At 39.9% G+C, this 13381-nt stretch overlaps 1 protein-coding gene across 5 annotated transcripts in view; it reads right to left on the reverse strand.

Moving 5' to 3' along the window:
• Positions 1 to 3915: 3915 nt before the first annotated feature.
• The window catches only part of CAPRIN1 (cell cycle associated protein 1), a 34462-nt gene continuing 24996 nt past the window's right edge, over positions 3916 to 13381 (reverse strand). For 4 of the 5 annotated variants that reach the window (XM_053388246.1, XM_053388255.1, XM_053388262.1 and 1 more), the window contains 5 exons: positions 13183 to 13336; positions 12496 to 12690; positions 11590 to 11690; positions 9718 to 9781; positions 3916 to 8306 (listed from right to left, as the gene is read on the reverse strand). In XM_053388246.1, the coding sequence (XP_053244221.1) occupies positions 8242 to 8306; positions 9718 to 9781; positions 11590 to 11690; positions 12496 to 12690; positions 13183 to 13336 (579 nt within the window). In that variant the 3' untranslated portion in view covers positions 3916 to 8241. The remainder of the gene's footprint in view (positions 8307 to 9717; positions 9782 to 11589; positions 11691 to 12495; positions 12691 to 13182; positions 13337 to 13381) is intronic. The other variant, XM_053388269.1, reaches the window with a different exon arrangement.

Below are 13381 nucleotides of genomic sequence, written 5' to 3' on the forward strand. Positions count from 1 at the left end.
CGCCGAGCCGAGGCCTATAAAGGATTCTAGGTACGGAGCGGGGGGGGGGTGGAATTCCAGCCGGGGGCCTTTTCCGCCTCGGCGCTTCCTGATATCGTATTGGCCACGAGCAGGAAGAGGAGGAGCAGGAGGCGCCGGCGGTCCTCGTGCGTTTATCGTCCGCCCGCTTGCGAAGCTGGCTGGAATTGGTAGCCGCAGGCCTTTCCATTACATACGGATCTTGAGCGTCCCAGTGCCTTCGAGCCCAATCCTAGGCACTTGGTCCCCTATTGGAGACTCTCAGCATAGCGCTGAGCTGAAACCTGCCAATAAAACTGCAACCCCGCTAATTTCAGGTGACAGCAAAAACTGCAAGGTTTTTCGCAGGAGCAATTAGAGTAAGATCTACTATTTGATTATTGATGTAAACCCCCAAAATGCATTGTATCTCTATCTTCAGTACATTTTATTTTATTGCTATGGCTACTGGCTGATGCAAAGATTCTTCTGATTCTGCAACCCCGTATTTTATTTTTTCCGGGAGCGCCTCCACGTTCCGTTTTCCAGCTTTGCTTCTCAGCCATGTGCGTTGCCCGCTTCCGTTCCTCGAAGGGCTCCCGTGTATTTTATCCTCGCAAAGAAGAAGAAAAGATCTCACCCTGTGATACACTCCGTCGTTAACTGTCGCCAATAGCGTTGCTGAGAATATAGCCCTGCAGGATGAGCTCCCCAAAGCCCATCTGAGTCCAGTATCCTGTTCCCACAGCAGCCAACGATTCGGAAGCCCGTAATCGGGACCTGAGTGTAACAACAGCACTCTTCCCACGTTGTAATTCTCAACTGACATTCAGAGGTAGCGCACGCAGCTGATACAGGCAGGAGTCCCTGGTAGCCAAGAAGGCTCAGAATCATGGCCGAAAATTTGATGCCAGTCTGTCCTACCTCTTCCTCAGCCTACACAAAAATAAATATATACAGGCCATGCAATTCTTCCAGCTGAATTTTAAGTTTTTGAATCATTGGCTTGACTGAAGTGTTTGTGTGTGTGTTTACAAACACCATTCCTGTTTACAATTTGTAACAGAGCTACCTTTTTAAACAGCTTACAGAAACCACTTTTTCCCCAGAACAGAAACCTCAAAATCTCCAGTAGTAAGACTTAGCTAATGAACTAATCAAGTTTGGGATAGGGATTAACAGTACAGTCCTAGGCCTCTCTACTCGTCTTGTTGAATTCAGAGTTAACTCCCTGCCAGATAAATATGTATAGCATTGTAGTCTTAAGGCTAAGCAAATTAACTTGAGATTCAGGAACACAGCTGCATTATACAGTCTATCATCAATTGATTCATCTAGCTCAGTATTGTGTTCACTGGCCGGGGGTGTGGGTGATTCAGATATGGCACAATTTCCAGTTTAGCCTACAAGGCAGGGGCAACCCAGTCCATTTTGTCACCTGAGGTGAATCAGGAATTGCCACCTTCTGTGTGTCCCCTCCCCCGCTGTCACGCACCCCCCCACACACACTTTCACTGTCACTGAGAGGGGGGCATTCTGGCAGTGGTGGAAGTGGGCAGAATGCTGTCTCTGGAGCTTCCGCTACCAGAAGTAGGTATTTCATCACATCTCATGGGCAGGCTGGCTCTGCTACAAGGCATTTTACCCAAGATTACACCAACTGCCCTACACCTGAGATCAACATAGTGGGCAGGTGGGGATGTGGCTGTGGTAGCCAGTGAACAATTTTGGGAGCCTTAAAGTGCATTGCCAATAAACACGCACTCTACCACAGAGCCATGGTCCTTACTGATGGTATTGTCAAGATGCAAGCCTCACATGTACACGATTAAGTGTTTTCAAATTGCTCCCCAGCAGGGCTTTTTTCAGCCAGAACTCAGGTCCAGCACCTCTCAGATGGGCGCCTCTAAAATGACAAGAAAACAAGGGGAGTTCATGGAGAGTTCCGATACCTATTTTTCAAGAAAAATAGCACTGCTCCCTAGTTTGCGGGTGCTTTTCAACATAAGCCTGTGCTTTACTCTGAAGTGAGCTCTACATGGGACAAGTGCCTAGTGAGTAGGAAGTGTAGGTAAATAACTTATTTAAATCACCTGTCTTTTAGGCACATACATGTAAAGAACCTTCTCTAATAGAACAAATCATTTTAGTGTCACGTAGCACACCCTACATATTTTCATTGTTGTCCACCAATTAGATCAAGGAAGTTTGATTTAGTCCCAAATGCCTGTTTGCGGGGAGGGAAGTGCAGGGCTGGAAAGCAGGAGTCCTACTTTTCCCCATTCACACTCAAGATATATAAAACATGACTACACAGTAAACAAATATAACTTCTCAAAAGACAAATATATAGCATAATGGTTATCAGGACTATGTGTCATTTTTCAGCCATTTGTAATACGGGTCACATTCAGACCATATATATAACACACTAGGATATCACTCTTAAGGGTGCTGAGGGTTGTGAGACCACCGGTGTTCCCTTGCCAGTTTACTGGGAATAGGGATTGTTAAATCACTGGGAATTATAGTTTTGGGAGGGGATTAGAGGTCTCCAATAAGTCTCAGAACACTTAACAAGTTTGACAGTGGTATCAGTGTTTTAAATGTATGGCATGGTGGCCATTCTCTGCGTTTTCCTTCTCTATTCAGGCTTGAAATAGTTGCTGCGAATGAAACAAGTATCCCAGTGTAGTTGTTTCTATGTAGCCTTTACCAACGTGGATGATCATTGAGAACTTCAGAAATGTATCCATGAACATTGTTTGAACCACAGTATTAAGAATATTCAACACATGAAGGAGACAGGCTTAAGATGAATGGAAGTGTTGAACATTAGGCAGTTGCACAGGGCAGTTCAACAGGAAATAGATGGGTGTTGCTTAGGTTGACACGCTATTCGGCTTGTGCTGCTGCCATTATGGAATTTTGCTTGTAGAATGGTGCTTAAAAGGGGGGCTTGGTTGACAAAAAAGCTAGTGAGTAAACTTGTTTAGCCTGAATTTCCAATAGCCAAAGACTGTAGTATTGGGTAAGAGTTTACTACTTCCTGAATCAAGGCAAAACAGCGTAACAGCAAAGATGCTGCAGAATAAACAGAGGTGGGAATTCAAGCATCTTCCTCATGGTATTGAATGAACTGACCCTCAGTTTATTTCACTGCAGATGAAATATTATGCAGCTTCTCTATTTGGGCATTAACACCCTGAAACATGGGTTTCGTTCACATATCCACTTTTACATTAACTATAGTGAAAGTCTTCTCAGTTTTATTAAAATCAGTTCTGGAATGTAGTTTTAACTAGCATTATCTTTTGAAAACTTTGTACTACTTAATAAGCTAGTCTTGACTCTTTTGAAAAAGTAGACTTGTGTCTATAGTAATTACTCTGAAGACAGGGGTGGAGAACCTGTGGCCTTTCCAATGTTGCTCAGCTCCAACCCCCATCGGTCCCAGCCAGCACGCTCAATGCTCAGGAATGATGGAAGTCTCAGGTTTCCTGAAAATACTATGTGTACCTAATTGCCTGTCTATATTTACATTAGAAGTGTAGACCCATGTCAGATTCCTTTACTATATGCTGAAATTTCACAACTATGCCAGCAGTGTTGTTTAAATATTACCTGACTTTCACCCTAAAATTTTAGGTTGGGTTGCGATTTAATATACATTTAAAAGTTTTAAAAAACTTAGTACAAAAATGCAATCACAAAATTTAGGTGTGAAATTATGCAGACACATGCTTCTTCTTTGCACACATACCCAGTTGTGTTTAAAACCAGGCTTCCTTTCTTTCTGTGATCTAGGATGCAAAGTATCTGTACTGGCAGAAGTTCATTTGGAAGAAACTGGTGGCGAGATTTCAAGTAAAATCATGATTGCTGGTGATGTCAGTGTGAAAATAATAAAGCTTATAATAATTTAAATTACATTGTTTTAATGAAAATCCCAGTTCTCACGCTTTTCCCATACAAGAACTACAAAATAAATGCCTCATTGGGCTGGAGCAGTAAAAGGCAATGGTTCACCAATCTGATCTGCAGTCAAAAGTGCAGAATACAGCTGCATAGGCACTAATTTCAATTTCTTCCAGGAACGTCCAAATTAATCACTACCCTCAATTTTCTAATTTTTAAAATTCACAATATTTGCATAGATATATTATTACAAGCTTGGCTTTGAACAATTCTAACACAACATGCAATTTAATAGTCACATTAGGCAACAGTCACAAGAGGGGCAACTTGCTATACTTTTAATGTACTACTGTAAGCACCTCTTCCTATCCAAATGAAGTGTGTAATTTTTAAAAAGGAAGATTGTACATTAATTAAAAGAATGCTAAGCTGATTGCAACAGTAAACTTTGTGTGGGTGAAAAGAGATGAAGAACATTACAATGGCAACACCGAAATCACAGAAAAGGCAGGCAAGGTTTTAAAATGTAATTTCTGTTAAGTGGCAATAGAAACAGGAATGACCCAACACACATTTGAATGTACTGGTGGTATTTAACAAAAAGTAGAATACCAGAGAAAGATGCAGGGCAAAGCTTTGAAAGTTTTTTTTTAACACCAGTGGTATTTTAACATACACTGAAGTTTAGGAATGTAGGCTGCAGTGGAATTTTTTAAAAATATACATCCAGAGTGTTTGATTCTAAATGTCATTGTTTTTTAATAAAGTCATCAGCTTAAAGGTACTGCAGTTAAAAAACAAGGCGCGAAAACACCAAGGCAGACAAAACAGTTCCATTCACTTAATGTCTACAGATCTTACACATGAGCACTTTTCCTTAGTCTCATATGCAAATATAACTCCTACATTGCCTTCAATATGTATTTGATTTCTGTTAAACTGTTTGCCCCACTTTTAACACCATTCAGATGCAGAAAAAGTAATAGGAGGGACTCAAACTACTACTTTTCATTTTGACTTGTGAGAAAGGTCTAGGAGGATGTAGATGAACAGTGAACCGATCATGAAGACTGAACACGGAAATTCTATTTTGATGATAAAGCAGTAACTCTAGAATGGGCACCACAAACAGACACACCTTTCTTAAAACAATTCACAAAACACCTGTAGATCTCATTACTAGAGACTGTTGTGAAGGGCAGTAGTTTTGCCAAATTAAAAAGGAATTAACAAGTGTATTATTGTATCAATATATTAGTTAAGAGTCTGAAGATCATAACTGAACTTTTGGATCCTGAAAAATAATTGGAGGAAAACACTATGGTTGGCATCTGTCTCTCTCGGGAGAAGCGCTATCTCATGTCTTTTTGATGGCTGGTCACGGAAGAAGACAGGATTCTAACATACAAAGTGATGATCTAAATAAGGCAAATAAATACATCTAATACTGCTCCTAAGTTGTTTGAACTGTAGCTTTTCTATCACAAATAGGCCTCTATTAAATAGTACTTCACTTTTTTCCAAGCTATGAAGGTGGATGACAATTTCCTAATTCAATATAATCATTTAAGATCCAGTGATCATAAAGACTACCACCAGTGAAGTCAAAACATCACCACGTTGGTCTCCAACTCAGGGGTTGCATCCAGAAGTGGAACTCTATTAATTGTACACTTCAATGGACAATGGGGAAGTGATGGTTTTGGTTATTCCTCTTCATGCCCAGCAGCCTCCTATGCACCCTGCAAATCTGCTCCAGAGGCTTGGATGACCCTTTGGAACAGAATGGAAGGTAACAATTAAGGAAAGGGGAAATGAAAATTCTGTTTCCCTTCCTTCAGCGGAAGTGTCCATTACGGTGATGTCCCTTCGGCAAACAAAATAGATACAACCCAATGCCTTCTGATCATGTTGAGTCAATATGAAGAACATAAGGAATCGATAATATTTAGAAGAGTAGAGCTCAACTTTAAGAAGTGTACTTTAGTTTGATTATATTCAAATATAGAAGAGATAAAACACTGAAAAGTTGGCAGAAGTAAAACAGTCAACAAATATTCCTCAAATTGGTTTTCCCAATCTTCTCTGAATTATTCCGTAACATTGAATGAGAATCTTAGTGCTGTGTTTTGTTTTTAAATACAGCAAGGGATTCTGGCCTTTATAGCTACAATATTGGCCCTGAAAGTACAAAAATAGTTGGGTAAAATCTCAGAAGCCAAAGAGGGAGGTTAGCAGTATTTCCAAAGTATTCAGAATGTATGGCTTGATTGTGCTGCATGGCTCCTTACAGCCAAAGCTTGCAAAAAATTGTGTAAAATAACCACAAAGCATGCTATTTGCATAATTCATACTTGCACAGCTTTTCTAGACAAAAATTGGGTGTGTGGTTGTGTGTATAATCACACCACAAATTTCTGCCTATTTAGTTCCTAAATCTGAACCTTTGGCTTCAGATACTGTACCAACCTGTTAGAAGACTTGCTTAGCTGTATAAAATGGATGGGGGTCACTTTTTAGAAATGCAAAAATGCTACTTGTAAGTACTTAGTAATTGCAACCTAGGGCAACCTCAAAGATGAAAGCAGGTAATTCTCATGGTGATAGCTGAAGTCTTTCTCCTTTCTAGATAAATGGAGGTGGGCACAGATGCTAAGTAATTTAAGAAGAAACCACTACTTGCCAATCAGATTTTTAAAATCTATTCTCTTTTTCAGTTCAATTAACTATATCCATGAAACAAAAACAGTCTTAAAAGGGGATCAGCACCAATACAAAAAGGGCACTGTGCACACAGAATCAGCCTTCTGCAAATATATTCCCAAATAATTCAGAAACTCTTGTTCAGTGGATTCCATGGGCTGGATTGCTACATTCAACTGGTGCCATGAATACAATTCTCACTACCTGCTCAAACTTTTATGTACAGCTCATGAGATGGCTTGAATGATCAGCTTCAACAGTCTTCAATTGGGGGGGGCAGAGAAAGAGAAAGAGAGAAAGGGAGAGGGAGGGAGAGAGAGATGACTGCATCTCATCAGAAAATAAGTTTCAAGACTCCACAGAAGATAATACACCTAACTAACTTTCTGAATATCTTTGAACGTTAACATTTAAAGTTCTGGGAATGTGCTTCTGAAGTTTCTGTTTCCCTATTACATTTGCAGTAGTCACTTAAGATACGTTAAAGAATACATTTTTTTATAAACATGTTTTATTTATCTTGCTTAAATCTGTAACTGCTGGCTGTAATTTCCCTTAAAGGGGAAACCGATCCAAACACATACTGGTGCTTTTCAAAAGAGAGCAATTTAAAAGGGCAGCAGCAGGGATTTGAGATTTCTTAAAACCTTCAGGCTGCAAAATAGAAATAATGTAACCAAAAGTGTTATGAATATCCATTAATTCCCATCAGTACCGGCATCAGTTATTTGGGCAATAATACAGCAAGATCAAGTATCAGTGGCAGACGAGGGGAAAAAATAAGGAAAGATAAGAATACCAATCCTTACAAATGTCATTGCTATCCCAGAAATGTGTTCAGGAGAGAATTCTTTAACACTTCACATTGCAAACAAATGTGGCCATTCAGATTACATCTTCTATTTCTTACAGAAAAATTTAAAGTGCCAATCAAAGCCTAATTCTGGGTTTACACAATTATATCAACAGCTACACAAAACAATTAATGCATCCCTTTGCCACAGCAAGTCAGGCCTAATAAAAAAAAATGCTGTAACTAAGGGTGTGCCCTAAGCTGTCCATCAGCTTATTAGTTGGGGTATAGGCATCATTTATTATGCATCACAGATGTTCAGTGCTTCAGTCTAACAGAAAAAGCTGAAATGCAGTTGCTCTGTCAAACCACAATTCGCTTCTTCCATCTTCCTTTCATGTAAAAGTTTAAATACACCAATTTTCTGAGTAAAACATTTAGGGATTTAGATATTTTTATCCGAATTTGCTGCAGCACTATATAATGTCAACGGAGTCAGTGGGGTTATTTCTGCCTGTTCAGTTAACTATGGAGATTTTCATAACCCTAAAACTGCCATTTTTGCTTTTAATCAGAGCAAGGGTAAAAATTCTGGATCTCATGTGCAAGGCTCAAGATGATGCTTAGGATAGAACATGCAGAGTAAACGTCGTTTCTTTCCATATCCAGGTATAAAGCTGACAACTGTAGTCTTGTCTTTATGGGCAATGAAAATAATCCCTTTACTATGAACTTCCTATAAAGGAGAACCAAGAGATAGCTCTTCTGGAACATGTATGGTACACTGGCCAGTGTGTTTTTGGCGTTTAAATGTAATCCTGTGAATTAGTTTAATTCACTTGCTGAGCATTCATTTGAGGCATCCCTCTGTTGGGTCTTGGGGGCCCTCCACGACCTAGAAAATAAAAATAGCATTTTATTTTTGGATCAAGTGAGATCCTTTAATAGTCAGAATGGCTGCTTCTCTAAAGTCTGGTCCCCTACTATGTTTGTCTAATAAATGCCTAGAGACAATAAGAAGAGGAATGATACCTATTCGCTCACCAGGTGAAGACAGGCTCTGAATGTACACAAACAACTTACTTAGATCAGTCTTAAATCTAACCTTTGTTCCAAATGCCTATCAATCTACTACCAATAAGCCATAAACTATATTTCAGTGGCACCTGAAGGCAACTACAAAGTACTATTGAAATGTAGTAACTGAATAACAGTATTGTATACAGTTCTAAAACAAAATATAGTATAGACAATTGCCAGTGTGCTGATCCAAGAGACTAAAAGGGCAGTATCTGGTTAGAACTACTTCCAGTGGTTCTATTTCGTATTTCGGTACATCAAAGCAATCGTAAGAAATTCCTGTAATTTACTTTCATTCAATGGATTTTCTGGAAGGATTTATAATAAAGTTTGCACTAGATGAGATTTAGCTATCTTTTTTGCCTCATCTTAAGTCCTACATCCATTTTCAGCTGGTGCACTAAAAAATGATTGGCTTCTATCCACTCAAGAGCAGGCATAGTGCCAACATGTAGAGTCCCCCACCCACAAGACTAAAGAGCCCTTCCTCCCACCAAGTGTGCATACATTGGTGACATAAGGGGGCACTGCAGGGAACTAAATACCTGTTTACGTGCTTCCTATAGCACCATCCAGCTTCCTTCTGCACATCCTGTGCTCATATTGGCAAGGGAAATTTGGGGTGGGGTAAGAGGCTCTACTGAGCCCTCTGGAATGAATTCTTGCACCCACACTTGACTGAACTGCAGCCACTGCTATGCCTATTTTCCAATTGCAAACTATTTTGTACACTTTAGTATAAAGCAGCAAACAGAATAAAGTTGTAAATATGTATCCTATTTACATGCGAAATTGAGTAGGTCTTTTTCAAGAGATTCCATCTGGATACAAGAATATAGCATCTTATGTAGCTGAAAACAGAATTTCTGAACAGGCTACAAATAATGCAAGATCTTTATTGAAATCCAAGTAGCAATAGCAAAATACAAAAGCAGACACTATTGGAGCTTGCCAAACATTTTTCACAGCAGAATTACACACCTCACAATTGGGTAAGCTTACATTTTCAACAGTTGCTTGGGCAAGGAATAAAAAGCAACCTAGTAGCCTTAAATAAAAGCCGAGAAAGGAAGTTTAACAATATACAGTTCAAAAATCAAATTCATGAACAACTTTCAACAAATGTCTACAACAGTCAAACACATGTGAACTGAAACAGCTGAAAGTCTGCAACTCCTAAGAACCTCTCTACAGATTCAATCAGAGATTCACCACTTGAATATTACCTCGAGGGGCTCCCCGAGGACCACTTTGTCCAGAGCCACGCTTGAAATTCTGTTGATATCCATCCTAGAAAAAAAGATGACCAAACAGAAGTGCAACAAGTTGCATTAAAATGGTTTTAAAAGTTTGTCATTTCAGTATTTTATTTCAGGATATACCGTATTTTTCGCTCTATAAGATGCACCCGACCATAAGACGCACCTAGTTTTAGAGGAGGAGAACAGGAAAAAAAAATATTCTCTCCCTCTCTGCGCAGCGCCCCTTCAGCGAAGTGGCAGGAGAAACGGAGCCCCTTCCACTTTTCCTCCCGCTTCACTGAAGGGGCGCTGCGCAGAGAGGGAAAGCTGCACAGCGCTTCTCCAGCAAAGCAAAGCCAGGAGAGCAAGAGGGATCGGTGCACACCGATTCCTCTTGCTCTCCTGACTTCAGCGAAAGCTGCACAGCCTGCATTCACTCCATAAGATGCACACACATTTCCCCTTACTTTTTAGGAGGGGAATGCGTCTTATAGAGTGAAAAATATGGTGATTTTTGGGTCCCTGTCCAGGATTCAAATGGGTATATGTGCTATTTCAGTCACACCCTTAAAAGCCATTTCAGAAGATTGGGGGACAAGGGGATGCAGCTAAAAGAGAAAGCCATCAGCACCCTTCCTTTCTTGTGCACACATAGAAATGCTTTCTGTTCACACATGGGGCAGATGGAATTGTGGCCCCAGGGAATCAAAACCCAGAAAATGACAAGCTGGTATTTGAACACAATATTGCAATGTCCCTAAGAACAGAGTTCTAGTCAATCTAGAACAAGAGATTTGCGATGTTGTTCGGGGGGGGGGGGGGGAGAGAAGACAAGAATTTGGAGTGGTGAAAGAATACCTTTTTTCTCAACTTCCACCCATCCCCTGGTGATCCTATGTCGTTCCATATAGCGCTAGGCAGCTGCCCACTCCAACCCACAGTATTTTATAACTATTATTTGAGGCAGGAGAAGAGAAGCACGGGCATCTTTTTTCATTTCCTTCCTCCTGAGAAAGCCACCACTTCGCTTAGGGAGAAGAGTTGGGCTATTTAACCGCACAGCACTCATTCCCTCCCAACTTGAACCCTCTGCAGCTCCAGGGTACTTACTATATACTGCCAGGGGCTTGAGTAGGCCAACTTCCTATCTGTCTGCCCTCTCCCTCCCTTCAAATGACACACTTTCTGTGTCTCAACTCAACCAGAGGTATAACTGGTAAGATTCTCAAAGGCTGCTGGACCTCTGGTTTTTTAGGCAACAGATGGGGAACCTTTGGCTCTCCGGATGCTGCTGAACTACAACTTCCATCAACCTCAGCAAACATGGCCATTGGCTAGGCATGATAAGAATTGTAATCCAAAAACATTTAGAAGACCAAAGCTCCCCCACATCTGCTCTAGACTCTCCTCTCTCTTGGCCATTAGCAGTTCAAGTTCACAGATTGCTGTCAGATATTTTGGGGTGGCTCAAGTTAACAAACTGCCTTATAATTGGCAGTATAATTCTATACTTCTACATACTTGAGTTATGTAGAAACTTCTCCCTTATTCTTTGGTGAGCTCATTTTGCTTCTCAATTGATAAGCCCCTCACCTAGTAACATCAGTACTAAATGGAGTATGATGACAAATGGATGCAGTCTAATAAAGCAGACTAGGAGGCAGAAAATATATAGGCAGTAGCCTATTTGTACCCAATGGGAAAACTGTTAACCAAGAATTTCTAAAAGTAGATTTTATCTTTAGGTTAAAAATCAATCCAAATATTAATTTCTTATGCAATGAAACTTTTATTAAAATAGGCATTTTCTCAAGCATTATAAACTAAGGAACTCTTTCCACTGTCCCATCAACTTACCCGCTGGTAGGTGGAATAGTCGCGAGGAGCACTGAATTGTGCCTGTGTGTAACCACTATTTGGAGTGTTGGAAAATGAAGGGCGGTAGCCATCATAACCTCCTAAAAATCAGAGGGGAAAACTAATTGAAAAGTATTGCATACCTTATAAAGGATATATGTATATATTCAGAATAAAACAATATTCAATTTAAGGAAAAAATATTCTGTATTACAGAAAGCAATCCAAGCTGGTAAGCTTTCAGTATAGACATTGTAGTTGTAGTCCAATATCATCTTGGGACCCAAGGTTAAAAAGCACAGTGACAGGCTTTTACAATGTAATAATGTGCAGCAGGAAAATACAGTATGCGTAACACCTAACCCTTCCTGATACCAAGTAAGTGGATACACATTTAAACTGCACCTGGGCTCCTGGGCACTATTCATTGTCTTCAGTTTTGTTCAAGACTTCACATTGTGTGTAATATATATTTAGCAATGTCATTATTTAAAGTGATTTAATAAATGCAGGCACCAAAATAAAGAATCCCACCAAATGCCATAGTCTGAATAAATGAAAGACTTGCTTTTGTAAGCCAAGGAAGTAACAAGCCCTGAAAAAGATGCAGCCATTTAGCAGGTTACAAAAATGGAAAGTCAGTTTCATACTACATCATGTTATGTTTCCAGTCAAAAAAACTCCATTGTTAGTTCATATTCATAGCTTGCTGTCATGTAATTTTTACTTAGTACCATATGCACTAATATTATAGCAGAGCAAAAGCGGCAGCAAGCTGACCACTCTGTAGTATATTAAATTTAAAAAAAAAAATCAAAGCATGCCACTACAATGCTTAAGCTTCTGGACAGTTTGCATTTCTGGAAAACATTCAGAATTAGTCTCAAAAGGTTTTTAAGTTTTTACCTCTAAACCCATTGGCTGGTCCCCTGTATCCATTCATTAAGCCTCGAGTGCCGCGTGATCCACCACGAGACACTCCTCGGCTGTTATAATAAGGCTGACTGTTACGTGGGAACCCAGTATTCTGTTGTGGAGGCTGCTGGTGGTTACCTGCCACTTGATGGGACTGGTCCGGGGAACCATGGTAGGTGCCAACCACTAAAATGAAGAGAGAGAGAATAAAGAAGTGCAAAAAGCTTGGATTTACTTATAATTCCAGTTTCCTAAAGACTCAAATAATATCAAGCTAACTCACCAATGAACTTTGCTTAAGAGCCACCAAGTACGACAGTAAATGTTTACCTACCTAAAGAAAGATTGTTTGCAGAATTAAATTGAACATTGCAGTCTAAATACCCTGATCATTGAGAATGCTCTCTGGATGTCCTTTGGCATAACCACACAGATTTAATTTGATAGTGCTTAACATTTGGGAGGTGAATTTTTATTTCATGTAGTGCATAAATGTACCAAACTGCACTTTTCTCCTAAGTCCCTACAAATACTATAAAACTTCCTTCCACCTCACCATACATGCTTGAAGTGCTACTTCAACAGCATCAATCAAGATATGCTTTGTTTGGTCTACATTATCTTGAAAACTTATCTTTTCAGAATGAAGCATTTAAGTTCTATCTTTCACAAGTTTACCTGTCTGAAGCTGCTGTTCTTGCTGAAGTTCCGATTGCTCTACTTGGTGAGGTTGATTGGAGAAAGGCTGGCTGTAACTGGTCTGGTACTGATTTTGTTGCTTTAAAGTTTCTGGCTCATTGACAGGGGGAACAGGTGCATTCATGTTAAATACCTATAGGAGAAGGAAATGAGAACCAAAGAGATTCAATATTCTGAA

The sequence above is a fragment of the Podarcis raffonei genome, chromosome 1 (genome assembly GCF_027172205.1).
Source record: "Podarcis raffonei isolate rPodRaf1 chromosome 1, rPodRaf1.pri, whole genome shotgun sequence".
Lineage (NCBI taxonomy): Eukaryota > Metazoa > Chordata > Lepidosauria > Squamata > Lacertidae > Podarcis > Podarcis raffonei.